At 37.1% G+C, this 24250-nt stretch overlaps 1 protein-coding gene and 1 pseudogene across 1 annotated transcript; one reads left to right on the forward strand and one right to left on the reverse strand.

Annotated features, from left to right (window-relative positions):
* The first annotated feature begins 15142 nt into the window (after positions 1-15142).
* Positions 15143-21321, forward strand: LOC108954940 (annotated as a pseudogene).
* A 648-nt stretch (positions 21322-21969) lies between these two features.
* Positions 21970-23545, reverse strand: LOC104432474 (transmembrane emp24 domain-containing protein p24beta2). The gene is made up of 3 exons (XM_018861579.2): positions 23291-23545; positions 23083-23190; positions 21970-22518 (listed from the first exon to the last, which is right to left on the reverse strand). The coding sequence occupies exons 1-3, from the start codon at positions 23475-23477 to the stop codon at positions 22385-22387; spliced, it is 429 nt and encodes a 142-aa protein (XP_018717124.2). The 5' UTR covers positions 23478-23545; the 3' UTR covers positions 21970-22384.
* Between the last annotated feature and the right edge of the window lie 705 nt (positions 23546-24250).

The following is a 24250-nucleotide window of genomic DNA, read 5'->3' on the forward strand; positions in this document are numbered from 1 at the left end:
AAGGGTTGTGAAAATCTCACTTTTCTCTCAAAAGGTTGATCTGGAATTTCTGGGTTTCTTTTCTAGAGTTGCTTCTGAGGGCCTCTTTGGGGGACGACCGCGAACTCTCTCCTCCCCCTCTCGTCTCCTCTGTCTCCTCTCTTGAAATACCTTGCTTCAGTGATCTTATCCCCTCAATTAAGGGATTTTTGGTCAGTCCCTTGTCCACCTACCAAGCCTGTCAACATGGCTACTCCACCCACTCTCTGACTTTTTTTTTTGGCTCAACCCACTCTCTGACTTAGCCAATTTTTTTTTTTAACTTCTACAGCTGTTGAGTGTGCAGGTTTTGCTGCGATTTTCCGGTGTTGTCAGCAGCTTATCCCTAGCTAATTTTCGTCCACTTGCAGTACTATATACGGTCTTCCATCACGTGCCAAGATCTAGCTAAATGGACAGTTGAGTGGGATATGGTGGGGCCACCAATATGGCTACTTAGCAGCTCCGAATTAAGACTTAATCGTGGACTGAGATTTGGGAGCTGGTTTGGGTGCTTTAATCCATCACTTTGGCTGTGGTTTTTGATCAATTAGCAATTTCATGTATAGTAGTTTAAGATCTCGACCAAATTCCGCAATTGTGCCCACCCAATTTTGCAAAAACGTCCCTCAAAGTTGGCCATTTTCTTATCCGAAAATACCCAATTCAATACAAATGTGGTCTTTTTGGCTCAATTTGATTGATTCGACTTGGACCAAATTCAATTTCAACTTAATTTATGACCAAGATGATGATTTAAAGGCTCGGGCGCAAATTTTACAAAATTTGCGAATTGGTCCCTCAACTTTTGGAAATTGCATTTTGGCCCCAACTTGTCATTTGAATTCCAATCTGACCTCCTGGGCTTGGCTAGTCACATTTAGATCATTGGCCCCAACTTTTTTATTTTTTTAAATCTTTTTTAACTTTTTTTTTTTTTTAAAATTCTTTTAATTTAATTTTTTAATTACTTTTTTTAATTTTTAATTTTTTAATTTTTTAATTTTTTTTTTTAATTGTCAACAGCTGCCCCTCTTTGCAAGGAAGCTCAAAGAGGTTTCTTTCAAAGATAAAGTGACACCTAATTTTTTTGTTTTTTTTTTTTTTTTTTTTTTTTTTTGTTTTTGTTTTTTTTTTTAATAGTAAAATGAAAATGCAAGTGAGCTTAAGGTGAAGAGCGTGGTTTAGGGATGTACCTGTGAACAATTTGAAAAAGTGTGGTTTAAGGATATACCCACAAACCTTGTGGTTTAAGGCAGTCCCACTAACCGTGTGGTTTAAGGCAAACCCACTAACCATGTGGTTTAAGGCAGTCCCACTAACCGTATGGTTTAAGGCAAACCCACTAACCGTGTGGTTTAAGGCAATCTCGCTAACCTTGTGGTTTAAGGCAGTCCCACTAACCGTGTGGTTTATGGCGGTCCCACTAACCTTGTGGTTTAAGGCGGTCCCACTAACCGTGTGGTTTAAGGCGATCCCACGAACCTTGTGATTTAAGGCAGTCCCATGAACCTTGTGGTTTAAGGCAGTCCCACTAACCTTGTGGTTTAAGGCGGTCCCACTAACCATGTGATTTAAGGCAGTCCCACTAACCGTATGGTTTAAGGCAAACCCACTAACCGTGTGGTTTAAGGCAATCCCACTAACCTTGTGGTTTAAGGCGGTCCCACTAACCTTGTGGTTTAAGGCGGTCCCACTAACCTTGTGGTTTAAGGCGGTCCCACTAACCATGTGGTTTAAGGCAGTCCCACTAACCGTATGGTTTAAGGCAAACCCACTAACCGTGTGGTTTAAGGCAATCCCACTAACCTTGTGGTTTAAGGCGGTCCCACTAACCTTGTGGTTTAAGGCAATCCCACTAACCGTGTGGTTTAAGGCAGTCCCACTAACCGTGTAAATTGTATGGTTTTAGGATGACCAAGAACCTTTTGAAAAAGCATGGTTTAAGGCTAACCCATGAACTTTTTGAAATTGCATGGTTTAAGGGTAACCAAGAACTCTTGAAAATGCATGGTTTAAGGTTAACCCATGAACCCTTTGGAACCGCATGGTTTAAGGGTAACCAAGAATCTTTTGAAAATGCATGGTTTAAGGCTAACCCATGAACCATTTGAAATTGCAAGGTTTAAGGATAATCAAGAACCTTTTGAAAAAAGCATGGTTTAAGGTTAACCCATGAACCATTTGAAATTGCAAGGTTTAAGGATAACCAAGAACCTTTTGAAAATGCACGGTTTAAGGCCAACCCATGAACCCTGTGAATTGCAAGGTTTAAGGATAACCAAGAACTCTTTGAAAATGCATGGTTTAAGGCTAATCCATGAACCCTTTGAAATTGCAAGGTTTAAGGATAACCAATAACCTTTTGAAAAAGCATGGTTTAAGGCTAACCCATGAACCATTTGAAATTGCAAGGTTTAAGGATAACCAAGAACCTTTTGAAATTGCACGGTTTAAGGCTAACCCATGAACCCTATGAATTGCAAGGTTTAAGGATAACCAAGAACTCTTTGAAAATGCATGGTTTAAGGCTAATCCATGAACCCTTTGAAATTGCAAGGTTTAAGGATAACCAATAACCTTTTGAAAATGCATGGTTTAAGGCTAACCGTGTGAACCTTTAGAATTGCAAGGTTTAAGGATAGCCAAGAACCTTTTGAAAATTGCATGGTTTAAGGCTAACCCATGAACCGTGTGAAATTGCAAGGTTTAAGGATAACCGAGAACCCTTTGAAAATGCATGGTTTAAGGTTAACCTATGAACCCTTTGGAATTACATGGTTTAAAGGATGACCAAGAACCTCTTGAAAATACATGGTTTAAGGCTAATCCATGAACCCTTTGAAATTGCATGGTTTAAGGATAACCGAGAACCCTTTGAAAATGCATGGTTTAAGGTTAATCCATGAACCCTTTGAAATTGTGTGGTTTCATTGGAGGAACCCTGTCATTCGAGAATATTCTGAATTGGATACTGCACATCAAATAGTATTCATTATAACAAGTATTCTAGTAGCGAAAGCATACTAGATGAGGTCAATTTCAACATATGTCATTAGAAACAATATCAAAAGTGTATCGGTAATGAGAAAGCAATGATTGCATAAACAAATCAAACTAATTCCGACAACTTGACAAACTCGCAAAACTGTTATCGCGCTCGAATGATATCATTAATCGTCAAATTCTCTTGGGAGAAAAGTCCTTGTCGAAATGACCCTGACTTATGAGAAAGGTTTGTTAAGTATGCCAAGCAAGGATCCCTAGTCAGAAAGGGCTTCTCGCATATCCTCAAGAAAATGGTTGTTTGATCCCATCTGTTCATGTGGGAAATAAACTGATCACTCAACCTCACTCTTCCAGTGCGCAAGGCTTTGAATCAATCGCAATAAGTACACATTGACCAATCAAAGAGGTCTTTTAGAAGGATCGTAGTGCATGTTTGGTCATGGTTTTAGCAATGGATAAGCATCATTGGCTATGAAATGAATTAATCACTGATCGACATCTTCGCCAGGTTTACAAGTCAAGAAACCTTAAGATGAGATAAGATAACCTTACTCTCACTTCTTCGAGCGGCATCTTCTTTAGGAAGTCCTTATTTCCACTTTGAATCATCCCAATCTAAAGAGACTTTGGAAATGTGTTGTAATGTTGATTCGGGGAAATGTTTAAAAGGCTTAGCTCAAAAGGCTTAGAACTTTTTGTCAAAGGGAGATTTGGGAGTTGGTGATTATCATGGCATCATTACCATATCATCCATTTTTTAAAAGCACTCAATGTTTAGAATTCAAATTGTCTCAAAAGTCCTTTGACTAATCATCTTAACATAATGGCTTTTGCATTTGCAATGATTTTCTTTTCAATGCAGGCCTTTTTTTGCCATTTTTGCTTTCACAGAGATATTCCTCTTGATGCAATTGTTTTTCTTCCACTCTCTCTCCCTTTTTTTGTGAGCATTGGCCTTGCTTTTACCGCACACTTTGCTTTTTCACGCCCCTTAATTTTCACTTGACTTTTGTTCTTTCAAACTTTTTGAGCTCTTGGGACTTTCAAGATGCTTTTCATATTCTCATATAAACACCAATTGCATTGGTAAATCATGTGCCCTGCCCCAATGTGGGGAGATATCACTACTCGGGTTTTAGAAATGAATAGTTAGGCTCAATATGGTTTAAGCAAAGGGTATTGGTGTTTGGGTAGAGAAAAGAATGCTCTTCTTCACATTGGGATGCTTCGAGCTTCCACAAGAATTCACCTGAAGTTACCACAAAAAAGATTTATGCAAGTGAGAGTAAAGAAACTTTTCTCATCTTCCCTTTCCAAATAATGTCAACCCAAACCTCCGTAATTGCCCCATCGTGGGGTGGTTCTTGACAGGGGTATTTTGTAGAAAATTCTTCACATTAAAAGGCTCAAATGGGCTAACTATTGTCACCTGTAGTGTGTATGATAGAGGAAAAAAAATGCCTCTTATCATCTTGATCTATGTACTGCTTGCGAATGAATTCATTGACCTTAACCGACACAGGTTTTCTTTTTCACTCGAATCCCAGAGTGCCTAAAGGACATGTTTGGAAATGGGTTGCCTTTCGTCATCCTAAGTGTTTCTCGCTTGGCATAAGTAACATCGCCTTTCATTTTTGTTGAGATCATCTGAGTGGATTAACCTCCATAGAGAATTTTGATTCGAAATGAGTGATCCATTGAGTGGATGGACAATTTAAAGATAAAGAAGATTTTTGCAAACTTTGTGGAAAACTTTTTTTTCTTCAATTTCCATTTCTTGTGCTCGTTTCTAGAAAAACACTAGATGTTCTTTTTTGTGATGAAAATTCTCCATTTGTTTTCCATTTGATTTTGAGAAGAAGGGTACTTACCTGTGCCTTAATAGTCAGGCGGCCCTATAAAGAACAAAAGGGAATGTGTTAGTACATGAATCTTCAGGGATCGTAAAAATGGAAACGATACAACATTACCCTTGGTCAGTTTCACCATTTGGCGGCAAACAATGGAATGAACGTCTTGTTTTAAGGCTTGAAGAGAATCTCGAGGTCTTTGGTCTCATTAGTTCAAGCATTTTCTTCTTTTGCAAAAGTAAAAGATGCAAAAAAAAATTTATTTATTATTATTTTATTATTTTTACATTTTATGGCAAACTCGTTGCCGTTTCCAAGGATCGAACCCTGGCCGCTTCTGGACCACTTCATTCCCCATACCACCAGGCCGAAGCACTGGTAGTGTCCATGGGGTGTTTCTTTCTTATTTAATTGAACCGACTCTAGAACGACACATATTTTAAGCCAACTTAGGTGACTTTGACATGTGTTGGCTCCACATGCTTGCTTGGTCGATATGGATTATGCTTAAATCAATTTCTCGAGTTTGTTTCTCGAATACCGACGCTTCCAGTCAAACAAGGGAACTACGTCAACTAATGAAGTTAGAGAGGGGCATTTTGGAAACGATACCGAATTACCCTTCTCCTGCAACTGACTTTAAATGTCTTGTGTTTCCTCTTCATGTGCTTTTGCTCCTCAGGTGTTAACATTTCCTTGAAGATCTTGCTTTCAAATGAACCATTTAGATGTTATCGAATTCACTCATTCTGAGTGGGCGTCAAAGATGAAAGGAGAGGGGTACTCCTTGTTTCGACACATGAGGGCATTGCTCCTTGGATGTTTTGCTCCATTTATTCCATCAAAATGGATAGTTGGGCCTTAGCATGCCTTCTTGGTATAAGGTGTTGCTCCATCAGTCAAAGTGCACTTTTTGTGCCAAATCAATTGACTTTGTTTCGTCTTGCTCATGGGTCAGAATTGCTCTGCTTTAAGTGATTTGCCCCATTCATCAACTGCAAGGAAAAGGAGACGAATATGTTATTTTCATACTCGACGTGATTCATTTTAGGAACGGTATACTCCCTTTTACGGCATATATGATGACTGCATTCCATCTCGTTTCCTTGGCTATAAAGAGGGATTTGCTTTCATGATTGACAGTAATTCACTTGGCACATGTCTATTCCATTTGAAATTTTTCCCTTTTAGAAGTCGGGTGACTCAGGCATTGCGTGCCCCCGATCCATTTTGTGGCCATCTGCCCCAATTGAAATTTCCTACACATATGGAAACAATGTATTATTTCTATTCTTAGGTACATTAGGTTTAGGAACGAAATACACCCTTTTTCAAAGTCGGGCAATTCGGCATCTCATTGTAGCTTTGTTGAAGAAGGCAAGACATTGTCCTTATGGTCAAATGCATGCCACACTAGGTTAGATAACTTGTCCATATGCAGCTCCATCATGTTGGATTGATGAATCTCTGTTTCATTTGAACCCTTCATGCTTTACTCAATTTCCCGCATACCCCTTTTAGGCTAGGTGATTTTTCGCCATTTTTGCTACATCAATACACTTCCCACTTCACAATCTTTTATTTGAAGGCAACATTTGATGACTGATTCTTGTTTGTGTACATCTACATCTTGAAGTGCTGTCTTGCAGACCACCAATAATTATCTTCATATAGGATTGGATGCCAAGACACCATTGGAAGTGTAGGGATTGCAGTTGTTTTTCATGTTTGCAACCAATGGAATAGTTTGATGCCAAAGAATGTCTACATATTTCTTCTTCCACAAGGAATGTCAAATTAATATGAGGTCATCCAGGATGTGGAACTTCGTTAGGCTAGTAGATTTGTGATCTTCAAGGCTTTGACAGTTCTTTTCACATTTAATCACAATGTTTGAATTCATATGCTACGAAATTATTCAAGTAGTTCATGGCTCAACCAAATATGCCCATAAATGAGCATGAATTGGTGCATCTCATGACTTGCTTTGTCAGGGAAAAGCCCACGCTTTTGTCAACCTTGAACAAAACCATCATTTTGCCTGTTTAACAAAAAATGGATGACTAAGTTAGTTGTTGCTCAAGAAATCTCTATTGGAACGATTACAACCTTACCCTCTCAAAGCATCATCCTGTGGATTAACCTGCAAAAGCGATTAAATGAAGAGATAAAATGTTTTGCAAGTTCTTCTTGAAACTCATTTTCAAACATTTTGAAGCTAAGGCATAAAACTCAGCCCAAAGGGTCCACTTGAAACACTTCAAGTATTTTAAAGAATTTAACTTTCATGAACTCTAATTTCATTATTAGAAAATGAGAGTTGTATGATTTACAAAAGCATTTGATTGGGTTCACAATCAAAACTCAAAACGTAAAACGCGGTTCCTAATAGGAATAATGACAAGGATAAAGTACAATAAGCTCTTTCGTAGAGGAGCATAATAAGCACAATTCTCGTCCTAGCTTTAAAGTCCACTTTTGGCATGGCCAAGCAAGAGGAGTTCAAGGAATGGTTGTCATGCATGACCTGCGAAAGGAAGATAATGTCAGTATATGAATGAAAAATTGATCTTTCAATAAAGCCGCCTCTTACAATGAAATCAAGGCGACGCTACCTTCTCCGTAGTATCCACTTACGAGAATTTGGTATTTCGTCAAGATTTTATTAGTAAGAGGAGATTTCATTAAAAGATCGATCCGCGACTATCAATTGAATGCCCACTTTGTTCCAAACGTTTCATACACAAATGGGGCATTGATTTTAAAAAATTAATTTGTGGTTTCACTCATGCAAAGGTGAGGTGATTTTTATTTTGAAAAATCAATATACAAAATGGGATTTGAATTTGAATTTTGAAATGTGACCAATAAAGAGTTTTATTGAAAATTTAATTTTAATTCTATGCCCCAAAATGTAATCCTGATTTGGAAGAATTTCTATACAAAATGTGACTTTAAGTTCATAATTGAAAATTTAAACAAAAACATATGTTCAGTAGATCATAGGTATTTTGAAATGCTTATTTATCAAAACTGAGTGCCAAGCCTATATTTTCAAGGGCATTCCATTGATTTCCACGAATCTCCAATAAATAAAAATTTCAATCCGAAGTGAGCAAGTAGTTGGAGAAATCATACTTACAGTGGGTGAAGAGACCCTTTTTTTTTTTAAGTCATATAGACATGCGGATGCAAACTTGTGAGGTTTGACACATAAAGGTGCAATTCTAAAGGCTTAAGGTCCCCATTTTGATTAGATCAAAAGAGTTTTCCCCACTCCGCGCTTACGTCGGACAGTTCTCTTTATCATTAATCAAAATGAGCGGGACCAAAGTGGATAACCATGGGTCATTCCCCGCACGGGTTCCATCTTTTGGCACCTCCTATGGGCTTCCTAGTGCGATCGGGGTTTTAGATCGCGGGTTGTGTGTGTAAATGTGTAGTGCTAAGATAAGTATAAAGGCACGCACATCAATTGATATCAAACAACACTTCAATTTCATCCATATCGGCATACATTCCTACGCCTCCCTACAAAAGAGATGGCTTAACAAACACTCCACCCCTTATTACTCCAAACCTACAAAAACATTTAACACATTGTTAGCGGGCTAACCTTGTTTTCCACGCGACTTTGACACGCGCTATCAAATGAAAACCATGTTAGTGAACAACCAACCAAGTTATTACGGCCTAAGTCCTCTAAGGTTTGCAACCAAGTCCCCAGCGGAGTTGCCAAGCTGTCACGACCTCTTTTTTTCCGTCTGGGGGAAAAGAAAGAAAGTTTAGGGGTATTTGCCTAAAGAGGCAGACCAATGGCCCAAGATTAGGCGCAGGCTCTCCCAAGCCCATACCTCGCGCGACGTTGGATTTTGTTTTTTAGTTCTTAACAACCTAAATATTTTTAGGAGTCGCCACCAGCCTATTGGGGTCGGCTAGAAACCAATCGAGACACGGGAGTGTTGTCTCGATTCCTACGCAACCAAAGATTTCTAGGAACGGGAACTTGTTTACGCTAATGCTTCTATTAGCGCCCTTGCGGTACCACTAACTCGAAAGGTTATTCATCTAAATGGCAACACAATCTTGATTTCCAATTATAATCTTTATAAAACCGCCAAGCGTCCATGCAAATGTTTTTGTAGTTTTTTTTTTTTAATGTCTAGACTAATTCTAACATAATTTAGAAGAGAAATTTACACTCAAATTAATGAAAAGCGGCGCGTAAGTAAATATCCAAGAAATTGAAATGACTTGAAAATAAACGCAGAAAAGGTAAACCCGATACAAGTTGGGCAAATAATATTACATGGTTTTGTTATCACGCCCCAGGACGGGACCCCACGAGCGAAATGGAAATTTAAATATGCATGAAATTACTCTAGATAATTTTAATCTATGCAAAATTGATTATTTGTAAAAATGATTATAAAATACCAAAATAGCATTAAATTAGGAAAATGACCTTTTAAAATTAGGAAAATTTCATATATGTCATTTATATCCTAATTTGATGCTATCTAACATTTTTTGATATTTTTGAAATTTTCATATTTTTCTCCTTTTTTAATTATTTTTTTTTTTAAAGTATAATAATAATTCCTTAAACCGATCTATGCTAACATTGAGTAACACAGCACATGAATATCACAATAATCAAGCTCAAATCGACCATTTCAAGATCGAAGCTTAGTTTGGGCATTTTGTCGAACACTTGGTGTGCGTTAAATTAGCCCCAATAGACTCCTCGAGCCATGTTTGCAGCCTTCAATCTCCACTCATAAGCAATCTCATGTGGAACTAAAGTATTAAGATTATACTACCATATGCAAAGAACAAGATTAGATAGAAATCATAGCTAAAAACACACTAGAACCAAGCTAAAATCATCCTCAAATATACGGGTTTGAACTGATTTTGCAAATCTGGGTTTGAACCCAAGTCAAACAAACAGGTTACATGCCCATATTCAAGCCCGGACACTCATCGCATACGAGCTCTAAAGGAAACATTACTTGATCCAAGTGAAAGTAGGTAACATGAGCTTTCAAATGCAATAAACATCACATATAATGACCCACCGAACAACATCAAAACGACCTCTTCAAGAAGCACACATGCAAAACTCTTGAAGAAATTTCAAACACTTAAAAAAAATTTCAACCTCAGAAATCAGTTTTCCGGGCTGGTTTCCTCTTGATTTTCATGATCAAAACATGCTCAAAATCGAAAATACGTACATCTAGGATGCTTAAATTACTTCCTAGTTTCCTTTTCAAGTGATTCTTGGCCAAGGAAACCGAGAAATTGTCCTCTGGAAGCACGTGGAAGTTGGCTTCTTCAACTGGAAATGAGATCTGCAGAAAAGAAGAACTGACAATGAAGGTTTTCGTTGACCTCTAAAATTAGACTTCAAGACGTCTTTTGTTGGAAAAATTGACACCAAGCCAAACTATGTGTATTCTAGTTTGGGGTAGAAGTCAATATTTTCTCATTTTTTCTCAAATTTCTCAAAAACACTGCATTTGCATCACTCGTGACCAACTGGGCTGAACACTTGGAAAAGTTCAGTGTTTCCTGGCCCGCCTGGAGGGTGTTTTTCGGGGGCTTTAGTAGGCCTTCCCGATCTCCATTTAGGACGTGCGACCTATGGATGGAAAGATATTTGAGTGAAGTTTCACTCTCTAATTGAAGGTTTTGGCTAATTTTGGCCGAAGGGTTGTGAAAATCTCACTTTTCTCTCAAAAGGTTGATCTGGAATTTCTGGGTTTCTTTTCTAGAGTTGCTTCTGAGGGCCTCTTTGGGGGACGACCGCGAACTCTCTCCTCCCCTCTCGTCTCCTCTGTCTCCTCTCTTGAAATACCTTGCTTCAGTGATATTATCCCCTCAATTAAGGGATTTTTGGTCAGTCCCTTGTCCACCTACCAAGCCTGTCAACAGGCTACTCCACCCACTCTCTGACTTAGCCAATTTTTTTTTTTAACTTCTGCAGCTGTTGAGTGTGCAGGTTTTACTGCGATTTTCCGGTGTTGTCAGCAGCTTATCCCTGGCGAATTTTCGTCCACTTGCAGTACTATATACGGTCTTCCATCACGTGCCAAGATCTAGCTAAATAGGCAGTTGAGTGGGATATGGTGGGGCCACCAATATGGCTACTTAGCAGCTCCGAATTAAGACTTAATCGTGGACTGAGATTTGACAGCTGGTTTGGGTGCTTTAATCCATCACTTTGGCTGTGGTTTTTGATCAATTAGCAATTTCATGTATAGTAGTTTAAGATCTCGACCAAATTTCGCAATTGTGCCCACCCAATTTTGCAAAAACGTCCCTCAAAGTTGGCCATTTTCTTATCCGAAAATACCCAATTCAATACAAATGTGGTCTTTTTTGGCTCAATTTGATTGATTCGACTTGACCCAAATTCAATTTCAACTTAATTTATGACCAAGATGATGATTTAAAGGCTCGGGCGCAAATTTTACAAAATTTGCGAATTGGTCCATCGACTTTTGGAAATTGCATTTTGGCCCCAACTTGTCATTTGAATTCCAATCTGACCTCCTGGACTTGGCTAGTCACATTTAGATCATTGGCCCCAACTTTTTTTTTTTTTTAAAAATCTTTTTTAACTTTTTTTTTTTTTTAAAATTCTTTTAATTTAATTTTTTAATTAATTTTTTTTAATTTTTTAATTTTTTAATTTTTTTTTTTTTTTAAGTGTCAACACAATCCACCATATATGCAAGCTCACGAGGACACCATGCACTGAAAGCATAATTTTTGGAGAAAATGGGAATACAGATTGTGGAGCTCTTGATCGCATGCTCTAGTTCACCTCCAATCGCTTTGCCTTTTCTGATCTCTTCGTCATCTCTGAAAACGCGAATGCCTGCTCCATCCATGGCGTGATAGAGGCAATCAGCAAAATTAAGACGAGTGTCCAGTCCTCTGAAACTCAATAACACCTCGAATTCAGCCCCCAACGACGACGCGGGGTTGCCTCTGTCGGTCGACAACACCTTGTACTCAGCCCCAAGCGACAAGTCAACATCAACGCTATCTGTCGACCCTGCTGGTCCATCTGAATATTTCCTCTTTGCCATCTTCTAGAGCTAAAAGTGCAGTGATCGAGTTTAATAACAAGGAGAGAGATGTAAGAGTGGTGTCTAAATCGTGGAGTATTTATGAACGAGCCGAAGAGTCGTGGGAAGGGCTAAACAAAATATTACATTATAAACTATTTTGGTAAAAAATTTCAATTGATTTCACGTCACGTTCTAATTTGTTAAACAAAAAACTTTCCCAGATTTCAAACTATAAAAACAAAACAGAGGGTGTACTTTAAAATAATCCATGGACGGGCCACATTTGGTATCAGTGATCGCATATCACACGCTTGTGGCAGGAAGGCAGAGCCATGAATTAATCGGGAAAAAGAATCATTAACGACAAAACCTGTTTATATTATATTACAAGCAGATAATGGCGTTCTGGTCTTACATGGATGGCACTTCCATTCACATTTTATTATATTCAGTAACTATCAACTCCATCTGTCCATATAAATTTGCCCTTGGTGATCTTTTTTACTTTTAAGATCAATAAAGCATTTCATTCATCTAAATGTAATTAAGTAAAATATGTTATATATAGGTTACATTCTGAGTAATATTTTATTTCAAGATAAAAATTTCTAAGAAAAAAATTATCCAAAAATATTCCCCAATTGAGTGATATGTTAATCTAAATTATGATTTTTAACTTAACATTTTTTTATTTAATTGTGAACTAAATAACAAAGGTTCTCAAAACATGGTATACAAGCTATACTAGCCCGAAACGTATTGGTCTTTTGTTGATTAAGTCTTCAACATTCTATTAACTCAATTAACTACTGAGCGTTTTTGGAAAATGTGTAAGTGAATAACCTCTTGTCACAGCTTTTCTAAAGGTAAACCATCAAGAGAAAGCTAATGTATTATTGGCAGGTACAAATGATTATTCATTAAAGAACGATAGCGTCGCTTAATATGAACTCTCTCAAGCCCATAATAATCGCAACTTTAAGGTTTCAATTAAATCAATTAGACATGTAATTTAATGTATTTAAGAGTCGCGACTAATCTAATATGAGTTTAAAAAAATGCTTTCCAAATTATTCGTTTTCCACAAAATAAACAAAACACTAGTCTAACGTCATGCACTTGCCATGTGAATTAATTTCAACGATCTTCCATTATATAGTTTTCATAAGGCCAAAAAAGAAAGAGAATTAAGTTAGTCATGCAGATTTCTTAATGCATACTCGGACCATTAGTTATTAACTAATGACATCAGTCCATGCAAATCAAATTATATTAAGTATTACCAACTTTCTTAATTTCTTTTAAAAAAAAATGAACTTTAACAACACTTGACATTTGTTTTATTGTTTTGGTTCGGTTAAGAAAAGCTTGGATGGAGTGCTCCACAAAAATCTACTTAGTTTTTGTTAGACTTGTTAAATGGGTGGGTTGGGTCAAGTTTGGGTCCGGATCATAAATAATTCAACCCAAATGACCCATTTAATTCGTTTATGATTTATTGTAATACAAATTTCTTGACCCATGCCCGCTCTAACCCATACTCAACCCATATCAAACCTGAACTATTTAAAAAAATTTATGAGATCTTATTTCTTAAGATTTTAAAAAAAAAAACAATATTGCTAAAATATTTTTATGCAATTCAAATTTAGTGAACAATTATTATTATTATTATTTTTAAATAATTGAGGTTCCATTTGGTTCTTGGAAAAAATTTCCAAGAAAATGACAATAATTTTTTTATATTTGTAAATAAAATAAAATTTTAATTTTTTAAAAATAATTTTTTTTAAAATTGATTTTTAATTTTTCTTTTTCTTTTTTCTTCTTCTTTGATTGATCGCCAGCCACAAGTGAGCTTGAACATTGCCTTGATTCCAGCAATGCAGAGGCCTCACCAGGATGGGCGAGCTCAAGGCCTCATTGACATTTGGCAAGTCTCAAGCCTTGTCGATATGGAAAGCTTGAGTCTCACCAAATTGGTGAGGCCTCGACCTCGCCCGCTTGATTAATGACCTTGAGCTTGCCAGAGGCCGGTAGCTCTTCCCTCGCTTGGTAGGTCGCTTGTCATTAGAGGAAGATAGAAGAAGGAAGAAGAAAAAAATTAAAATTAAAAATTATTATAATTATAATTATAAGTACGATTTTTTAAAAATAATTTTGTAAGGGTGAAGAGGGAGAGAGTGCGTGTGTAAGCCCTAGGTTAAAAATAGGTAATAAACTCAATCCATTTAGATTCATTTGTTTTAACCTTCAAAATTTTAAATCCACTTAAAGAAGACTCTACAAAATTGAAGTGACTCATATATGACTAATTTATTGGGTTTAAGACCCATTTTGACGGATCTAGTTTTTGTTGGCTTGAAGACATTGTATACATTAAGCATCATTTACCGAACTTGTATGGATCATTACATAAATCAAGGATCCTGTGGATTCTAATTTTTCACCTAATACTTTCACGGTTTGACCAAAAACGACTTGAGGTCTAACTCGTTTGAAGGTTCGATTGGACAATATAAGTGGGAATAATTTGGAGAGAGCTTCCAGATGATACCAATTCGTCGAAATTGGTTGATCGCATATTGATATACAACGCCTTTTAATCTCCGCCATTTGATATTGATGATATCGGTAGTTATGTAATTTTCCCAATCAGATGACATCAGTCGAAAGGAGGAGTTACTCGTTTTCACGTCATCGAGAATCACATAGGTGCTCCCCGAGTTCTAGCTGATTCGGCTGTTTATCGACTGAGTTGTGAACATTCTATTTGAACAAGTGACTCCTAAGCCTTTTGGAAAATGTGCAATTGAGTGCTAATCTCCCACATTTGCTCATCGCAATATCATGTCCTTTTTAGTCTTTCACAAAATTAAACCTTATTTCGACGGCAATCAAAGAGTGAAACACATAAGTTTCTTGAAAATTGAGTGGGAAACTTGATTTTGAGCTTTTATTGAAAATTATAATTCAAATTTTCTATTGAAATAGTTTGTTATCGTAAAAGATGTGTTTTGATTAAGAGAATATGTGATCCTTAGTTAAGACAAAATGTGACTCTCCATAAAAAAGATGCGACTCTTGTGACTTTTGATTATAAAAAGAACTGACTATTCATCCTAAAAAGAGGTTATCGGTAGTTATGAAAAGAAGTGACTTTTGACATGAAAAGTAGTGATGGTTGGAGATAAGGTACTCATTCCCGGGAGATGTATTGATTGATTATCTGTAAATAGACACCAATTCACACAATAACCACAATTGTTCATAGGGGGCTTCTTCTTTCTTCTCTTTTCATACACACAATCTTAACACATTCAAGGAGAAATTTCAAGAGAAATTCAAGTAATTGTGGAACTCATTTCTCTATAACTTTGGTGTATATCATAGAGGTGTATTTATTCTTAATCCGATAACAACAACAGCAAGGGCAAATAATACTTCAAAGACAGTAATCGTCATCATGCATCAAAGCATTAATGATGTATTATTACTCCTCTATCTTCTTCAATAATCAAATTTGCCCAACATTTTCCTCATAACTTTTGTGGCTCAAAAAAATTAAATAAAATCCCCTATCATAAAATTAAGGCTTTATTTTGTAATTGGTTTCCATAATTAAGTTGTCTACTCAATGACCGACAAGATTCATATGTGCTGGTTAAAATGATTATTCACTTCACAATGCTATGAAAGTTTATATTTGTCTAGCTACTAAAAGTCATCGGCAATGAAAGTAGTACTTGATTACATTTTTGTCAAAACATTTAGAAGTCAATGACTTCTATTACACTTCTTCTCACATAAATAATGTGATCGATGTTTAGGACTTAACTAATCAACCATAATAACTTTACAAAAATTGTCCACCTTGACGTCATCTACATCAACGATTTCCATCCAAAATTGGTTGAATTGATTATATTAGTAAATTATCAAAAGTTTTAGAACTCAATTAGTCAAAGCAGGAAGCTTACAGCCTGAATTGGTGCAAATGAAACAAGTTTAGAACTCAGCTAGCTTGGTCAAGTGAGACGGTCAGCGTTCACATTGACAATTTCTAGCTAAAATTGCTTGGATTGATTACGTTAGTAAATTATCAAAAGATTTATGACTCAATTGGTTAAATCGAAAAGTTTATGACTTGAATTGGCACGAGTTCAACAAGTTTAGTACTTTTTAGACAATTTCCCCAAAAATTTTACACAATAAAAAATCATTTTATATAATTTTAATTTATTCCACTTCACATTCTAATTTATTAATAGACATGAACATCAACGACAGAGATACAACAAATCATAGCCCTTTCTATAATGCTGTTTGGGCCAGACGCAAAGAGAATCATAATACTTCGTCTGAAGAAATAATAAGGGGTCTGCAATTCACGATGGACAAAAAGTAACAACCTGCGGAAGAAAACATGTCGTTCTATTCAATGAGGACTCCATCTGTCCATGTATAATTGCGCCTGATGTCCGTGAATGTACGATTCCACGAAAGTCCGACGCTTCTGATGATCTTCTTAAATTTAATTTAAAGAAAGCATTTTCTTTCATGTATTGTACTCTATTTAATTAAGTAAATTATGTCATATATAAATTATATTTCCAATAAAAACTTAAAGGAAAAATACCAAATACTTTTTCTCAAAGTGAAAATTTCTTAGATGAAAATGTTTCTTGGACAAGGAGTTCAAGTGGAATATTTTGTATCAAGTGTAAGACTTTTATGGTTATGCCTAGAAATGTGTTTTTTTTTCCTCTTTCCAAAGTATTATCTTTCTTGCCAATGACAATTAATTTCCCTCAAAATAAAGATTATATGCTATTAACTATCATGATATCATTTGCTAAATTTTCCAGATATATCCCTTAATTTGATGGTACGTAAATCTTTTATGTAATTGCTAAGTCAGTTCTTTTCTATACTAAAGTGTCAGCTACATAATAAAGGTTCTCAAAAGGCGATGTATGTGATATAGGAGACCTAAGCATGTTGGTTGTTTCTTGATTGAGTCTTATTTGTATTTAATCAATTGACTCCTAAGCCTTTTTGAAACATGTTTAATTGAGTCCTAGTCTCCTTGCCGGGGATAATTACTCATCATAAAATCATGTCATTTTAGTTCTCTAAGAAATTAGAAATTATTTCGACAATAACCAAGGAATGAACAGATAAGTTTTATTGATAACTGAGTAAAAACTTGACTACTTCATTCAAAACATAAATAAGATTTTGTCCATAACATTATGTAACTCAAGGAAAAACAATGATCATAACTTTGAGTTTTTCCTTCTCCGTTTTGGTAAAATGCAGACTTTATTTCTCTATTGGTTTCCATAATCAAATTCTACACTCAATTATCTATAAGATTCATATGTTTTATTTCTAATTGTGGTTCAAATGACGGTATATTTCATTATAATCTCAGAGTACGACTGCTGGTTACGAAAGGTCATTGGCATTGATATTAGTATTTGATTGCATCTTAGTCAAAATCTTTAAGATACAATTAACCAAAAATAATTTTTTTAAGACTTGATTAATCAACCGTTAAAACATTAGGACTTATATCACACTTGTTCTTACACATCCAGCGTGATCCGCTAAAAGAAGAAGAGTAACTCTCCACGTGTACTACATGTTATCAGTTCTATAGCGATTCCCGTGTTTGTTTTGTTGTTACACTTCTAGATAACGTTAAAAAAACATTAATAAATTGATCTAATTAAACATATTCTATCAACTATTCCAATTGTTCCAAAAAGAAGATATATAATATCAATTGATTCCACTTCATGTTTTAAGTCTTGGGAAGTCTCTTTCATTGTGTTGGGTTATTTCTTGGGCGTTCTTGGAAGGGCCCAAGAAATTTCCCACAATGAAAAATTATTCTGTTCATGTCATAAAATATATATATAATTCCACTTCACGTTAACAAGAACATCAATAAAATACATTATTAAAGAAAAAGAAAGAGAGAGAGAGAGAGATTACCAGGTCCCACCTTCCTATTTCCTTGAGAGAGAATTTTGGAAATGGTGGGGACGTTAATATATAAACAATAAATCATTGTTGAGATATGAAATGTACCAATCCACGGAGGAAAAAACATTAAACATAAGTAACCAATGAAGTTCATAGGACGGCACACATCCATTCGCATTTTGTTCTATTCAATAGCCAATTTGTGAATGATCTTTTCAAAATTAAGATAAGGAAAGCATTTCATTGATGTAATATATTCTACTTAGTTGAGTGAAATATGTCAAATATCTTGGGAAGTCTCTTTCATCGAGTTGCGTTATTTCTTGGGCGTTTTTGGAAGGGCCCAAGAAATTTCTCACAATGAAAAATTATTCTGTTCATGTCATAAAATAAAATATATAGTTTGAATAGATTCCACTTCACGTTCTAATTTATTAATATACAAGAACATCAACAAGATACAAGAAATCGTAATCCTTATCCAAGTTCTAATTTATTAATAAACAAGAACGTCAACGAAGTGCAAGAAATCGTAATCCATATTCAATGTTGCTTGGGCCAAATCCGAGGAAAACAAGGCCATTATTACCAGGTCCCTTTTATTATAATAATTATTAAGAGAGAGAGAGATTACCAGGTCCCACCTTCCTATTTCCTTGAGAGAGAATTTTGGAAATGGTGAGGACGTTAATATATAAACAATAAATCATGTTGGAAGATGAAAAGTATCAATCCACGGAGGAAAAAAAAACATTAAACATAAGTAACCAGAAGTTCATGGGACGGTACACATCCATTCACATTTTGTTCTATTCACACTCACTTTCAGACTTTTGCCCTACCTCTTGCAAGACGTGGGAGTCGAAACCCACTTCTGAAACTTACTCGTCCCCATCCCATCCCTCCCTGAGAATGTGGAGATTTGAACCTCTCACCTCCCCCTTCAATGTTGAAAGGGTGGCCACTGGAGCGAATCCCAATGGTTGAGGACGTTAATATATAAACAATAAATCATGTTGGAAGATGAAAAGTATCAATCCACGAAGGAAAAAAAAAAAACATTAAACATAAGTAACCAGAAGTTCATGGGACGGTACACATCCATTCACATTTTGTTCTATTCACTAGCCAATTCGTGAATGATCTTTTCAAAATCAAGATGAGGAAAAAATTTCATTGATATAATACATTCTACTTAGTCAAGTGAAATATGTCATATATCTTGGGAAGTCTCTTTCATTGTGTTGTGATATTTCTTGGGTGTTCTTGGAAGGCCCGAGATATTTCCCACAATGAAAAATTATTTTGCTCATATCATAAAAGAAAATATATACTTTGAATAGATTCCACTTCATGTTCTAATTTATTAATAAACAAGAACATCAACGAAGTACAAGAAATCGTAATCCATTATTCAATGTTTTTTTTTTTTTTTTTGGTCGAAGAAACAGATGGTATTCATTAAAGCGTGATATTACAACCTGAAGATAAATCCATTATTCAATGTTGCTTGGGCCAAATTCGAGGAAAATAAGGCCACTATTACCAGGTCCCGGAGAAAATGTTGGGTACGTCTTATGCTCCAGCGTGTCAAACAAGAAGGCGCTCGGAGGACGACACGTGTCCTCGTGTCAGGCGCCATTTTGAAAAAATTTCGGACGGGAGACTGAGGGTTTTTCTTTCTTCGCGCCTCTCTCACCTCTGCAGATCGTCTCTCTCCCCCGTTCTCCTCTCTCTCCTCTCTGTCTCTCTCCCCTCCGCCTCCGCTGGTTGCTTCCATCGCCCCCCACGCCGACGCCGACGCCGAAGTCGTGCCTCTCTTCCAGCAAAACGTGACGCCGACGGCCCTCCAGTTTCTCTAAGGGATTAAAGCAACCTGCCATGTATGTGAATCGTTGAAGCAGTGAATGGACCCTGGAGATTATTCGATCGAATGATCATTATTGTTTTTCTTAATTATAGAGAGGTACTCATATTGCTTTTTCTTGGAATCAGAATTGCTACTGCTTAAGGGCATCTTAACTTCTTTCAGATCCAGGTTATGGTGCTGTTGGTTTCATCGTTGATTGTGAACATTCTTATCGTCGCACTGTGCAGCTTATTCAATATAGCTATTTCTTCATTTGTCTAATTCAAGAAAGAGCTCCTCTGTATTCTAGATGATGTTTTAACATATACACCGTGTGGTCTAAGAAAATAAGAAGTTGTTCTGCTTATAATTGTTATCTTGGCAAGTTTCATTGTGCACCTTATTTAGTCCATAGTCCCATATTTATGTTTCGTGTGGAGACTGAAGTGAGGTGGAGATTTTGTGCATTCAACAATATGTTTCTTGTTCCAACAGGAAAGGGGTCAGCCATTGCCAAAGTTTGGTGAATGGGATGTGAATGAACCAGCTTCAGCGGAGGGGTTTACTGTCATCTTTAACAAGGCAAGGTATGAAAAAAAGACGGGTGGCAAGCCCAAATCTCCGGCAAAGGCCAACCCTTAAGTCAAACACTCTGTTGATCCGAGCAAACCTCCAACGGTAAGTTGTTTCTTAGGAGCCTGGGAACAAACTGTTTTATTTATGTAGGATGCATTAATTATTGCAGTCATTTGTTCTACGATAATCTATTAAGGTTCCAGTTATGTAGTAGTTAACCTGTCTAATAATTAAATTTAAACTTTCTTATATGCTATGCTAGTCTTGATGAAAATGTAGAAATGGAAAATAGAACTCTCAAACTTGCAGATAGGGTAAAAGAAATTGATTTGACAGTGTCATAAAAACTAAGCAGGTTGGGCACTACTTGCTCGTTAGTATTTGAATCATTCAAAATGACCATCCGAAAGATGCTATTATCCTTTATAGTGCGAGCAGGAATTGAATTTGAGTTGGATGCAATTTTCTGTGAACAAGTCAGCTGCTGTAGATTTTATTTATTTATTTATTTTGTTTTCATTCTCCCAACCTTTGCTGCTTCGCTCTCTTACCGTGAATTCTTTGTTGCACGCAGAAGAAATGGTTTTGCTGCATTCAGAGCCCAGCAGAATCTTGACTAGGTTCTCTGGCGAGGAGCTTCCAAAAGAGACGCGCGTTGTTAGGCTAAAGCAGCCCCAGAATGTTCACTTGAAGAAGATACAAACAGTTTAGAGCCATTGTTATTGTTGCAGGAATAGCTCGTGGTGTAAATGTGGGGTTTGTGGAGATGAGTAAAATAATGACGCGTCATGCTTACTATAATCTATCAGCAGTATGCTTCTCTCTGTCTCTGCCTATGTCTCTCTCTCTCTCTCTCTCTCTCTCTCTCTCTTCCTCTGCTTAGTTCTATTGTTAATTTATTAATTGTCTGCTTTCTGTAGTTGTGAATTGGATCTGTCTGAAATGTCTACGCCTACTTTCAATCTGGTTTAATTTATTGTTATCCATCGTTGTTGAAGACATTATAGATACGAGCTTGTGACCCTTTCCTCTGTCATCAATCACGCTAACGGATGTTTCTGGTTGGGGGAACAGCGTGAGTCATAGCCTTATGCGTTTGTCATTTCTCTTTATAGGAATTAAGGTGTCAACTCCCTTAGACATGGGAAAGGTCATCTCCACGAATCTTCTGCGTAGGGATTGTTCAAATGGCAATTTCGAATATTGGTAATCCTGATCTCATAAGGAGAAAGGCACAATCTTGCCCTTCTTTGTTTTAGGAAAGGTTAGTCTTATATCAACAATGGAAGTAACAAAAATGTCTCTGATGTCGTGCGTTCCTCAAAGAACATGAGTTTGCAAAATTTCGTGCATGTGAAACGACGATTGCGGTCATGAACCAGCTTTATCTATGGCCTCTTTTTCCATAGATCATTGATGTAGTCGATTAACTCCACACATTCATACATCATTGATGTAGTCCATAAAATTCCACAAATTGGTAAGATCAATCAACGTTCCGCTTTTTCCTCTTCCTTTTTCCCACGACTGATGTGAATGACATGGCTCTAATATCCCCCTACTAATGGTGCGGAAGCTACTTCTGTTACACAATCACCGCCAAAGACCTCAAGAATGAGACCAAGGTTCCAATCCCAGTAAATGCAATTCCAAAACTGTGGAGCTATGGCTGTCCTACTTACCAAACAACAAAATAAAACAAAGCTCTCTTCCTCACATCTTTTCCTTCTCTTTGCTTCAATTTGATTTGAGCTTCACTCTAGTTAGGAAGAAGTTGTAATTGCCATGAACTTAACGATGGAACCTAGTAGAATGCCCAATTTTTCTTCATGGCCTGACGCATTCTGTTTTTTCACCTCAAGGTCATCTATCATATGACCTTTTCACAAAGTAAACAGTTTCCTTGTCTACACATGTCTCTATGGATATTTAAAGAAAGAACCGAAGACTGGCGTTGGTAACAAAATCTCTTATTACTTTGGCGTCATCTGACAGTATCAATGTTAAACTCGAGAGAAACCAAGCTTCCTCTCAAAAAGGCGGCGGAGCAGGTAAACTTGGAGAACACTCGCCCCAATAAGTGCTGCTGACTCGAAGAAAGCCTTATGGACTGCCCTTCTGCTCATTGCGTCGTTCACTGCGATCACAAATCATCATAGAATGAGTATTCATTGAACCCAATATCTATGTATCGTCTGTTAGTGAACACAATATTTAATTAGCAAGGTCATCCCCATTCCATTTCGTGTGGCGATCAGACACACTTCAAAACATCTAGCAGATAACACAAGTAAACAAAACCCATGACCATTTGAAACCCGGTACACCAAGCACGCATCTTCTTTTTGTTGCCTGCTTTGTTTTCTAAGTCCGCCTTTTCAGCTGCTGCCAAGTTAGGAAGGTTTTACTATTTTCAGGATCATAAACAATATAACCGATTAGTTACGTCAATCAGATGGATAAAAGGAGCTTGTCAAAGGCTCTAGAAATAGCTTTTAACTTGTCTTGTGAGACATCTACTTCTGAAGGTCTTTTAAGAACAGAGGTTGTGAGAACCTTTGAGATTTAGGAGATAACAAGAGTCAAAGCAAGCTATAGTGGTCCACTCAGCATTAAATAGGAAAGTTATTTCATCAGAGATGAAACAGGGTTGGAATCCACCGCGATAATTAGCAAGAGGACTTGACATAAAATATCTTACCAATTGCTTGACGTTCAGTCTCAGCCTCCAGCCAATGCTGCTCAAACTGAATGTTGTAGAGAGCCTCCTCCAGCTTCCCTATCTGTTCCAACAAGGGGTTGAAATGCTCTGCAGATACATTCACAGCAGATAAAAAGAGACGCAGTATATTCTGTAAAGTTCGTCAGTTCAAGAGACAAGAAAACAGAAAAAAAAGGCAGAGTCCTACCGTCCTTTGCATGCTGATCATAGAATGTAAAATGGCCAACGTGTACATCAAAGTCGATGGTTTCATGATAATGAGACTTGTTAGTAAAGCAGAACCGATGAACACCCTTATGGTGAGCCACAAACTCAAATTTCTCACTGATCTTGTCGTGAAAATCTTGAATCTGTTCACCAGAAGGTCCTTTCATCTGACAATTTCAAAAGTTGCAAAATACATACAGTTATCTAGGTCATTATCATAGGATTAAAGATCAATAAGAGAACTATTGGCAGATCGAAGAATGTAATAATCAATATATGATATCAATCTTAATCATGTCCCGACAAACATGAAAAAGGAAAACCAAATATGCATATGCGAGATCTAGTCGAGCCATCTAGGATGCCAAAGGTTAACAAAATTCAATGAAGAATTTCCTTTAGGAAGATAATCAGCATCCTTTACAAAAAAGAAATACATGTGAGTACAGTAATTCCTTTAGGTTAACGAGATTTCGTGATACATGGAATCTGTGGAAGGGATCAAAGCATGGAACAGCGACATACCGGTAAGCAAACAAGCAGCTTCCTTCCTACAGAGATCGAACGGAGCCGAACCACGTGAGGAGACATCGCTTACTGCTTCAACCAGCCTTTGCCAACTGCAGGCGGCACAAACAAGAAAAACCAGAAATCGTATCAGAAAATGAACCTCCAAGATTTCAAGGGAGGAGGGGGCGGGGGATCGAGGATCGGGAATCGATCGACGGAGCGAAGAGAGGCGGCGTTACGGTGGCGAATGCTGGTGAGAGGGGTGGCGACCTTGGGGCAGTGGACAGGCGGAGGTTCCCGGGAGGTAGACGAGGGCGAGCGAACGCGACCGACGCAACGAGCCATGTCCAACCCCGAGCGCGCGCGCTTCGCTTCTTCGTCTCCGCACGCCGTCGCCGTCGCCGGCACCGTCGAGCTCGTCGTTTCTCTC

Source organism: Eucalyptus grandis, chromosome 3 (genome assembly GCF_016545825.1).
Source record: "Eucalyptus grandis isolate ANBG69807.140 chromosome 3, ASM1654582v1, whole genome shotgun sequence".
NCBI classification, from domain to species: Eukaryota; Viridiplantae; Streptophyta; class Magnoliopsida; order Myrtales; family Myrtaceae; genus Eucalyptus; species Eucalyptus grandis.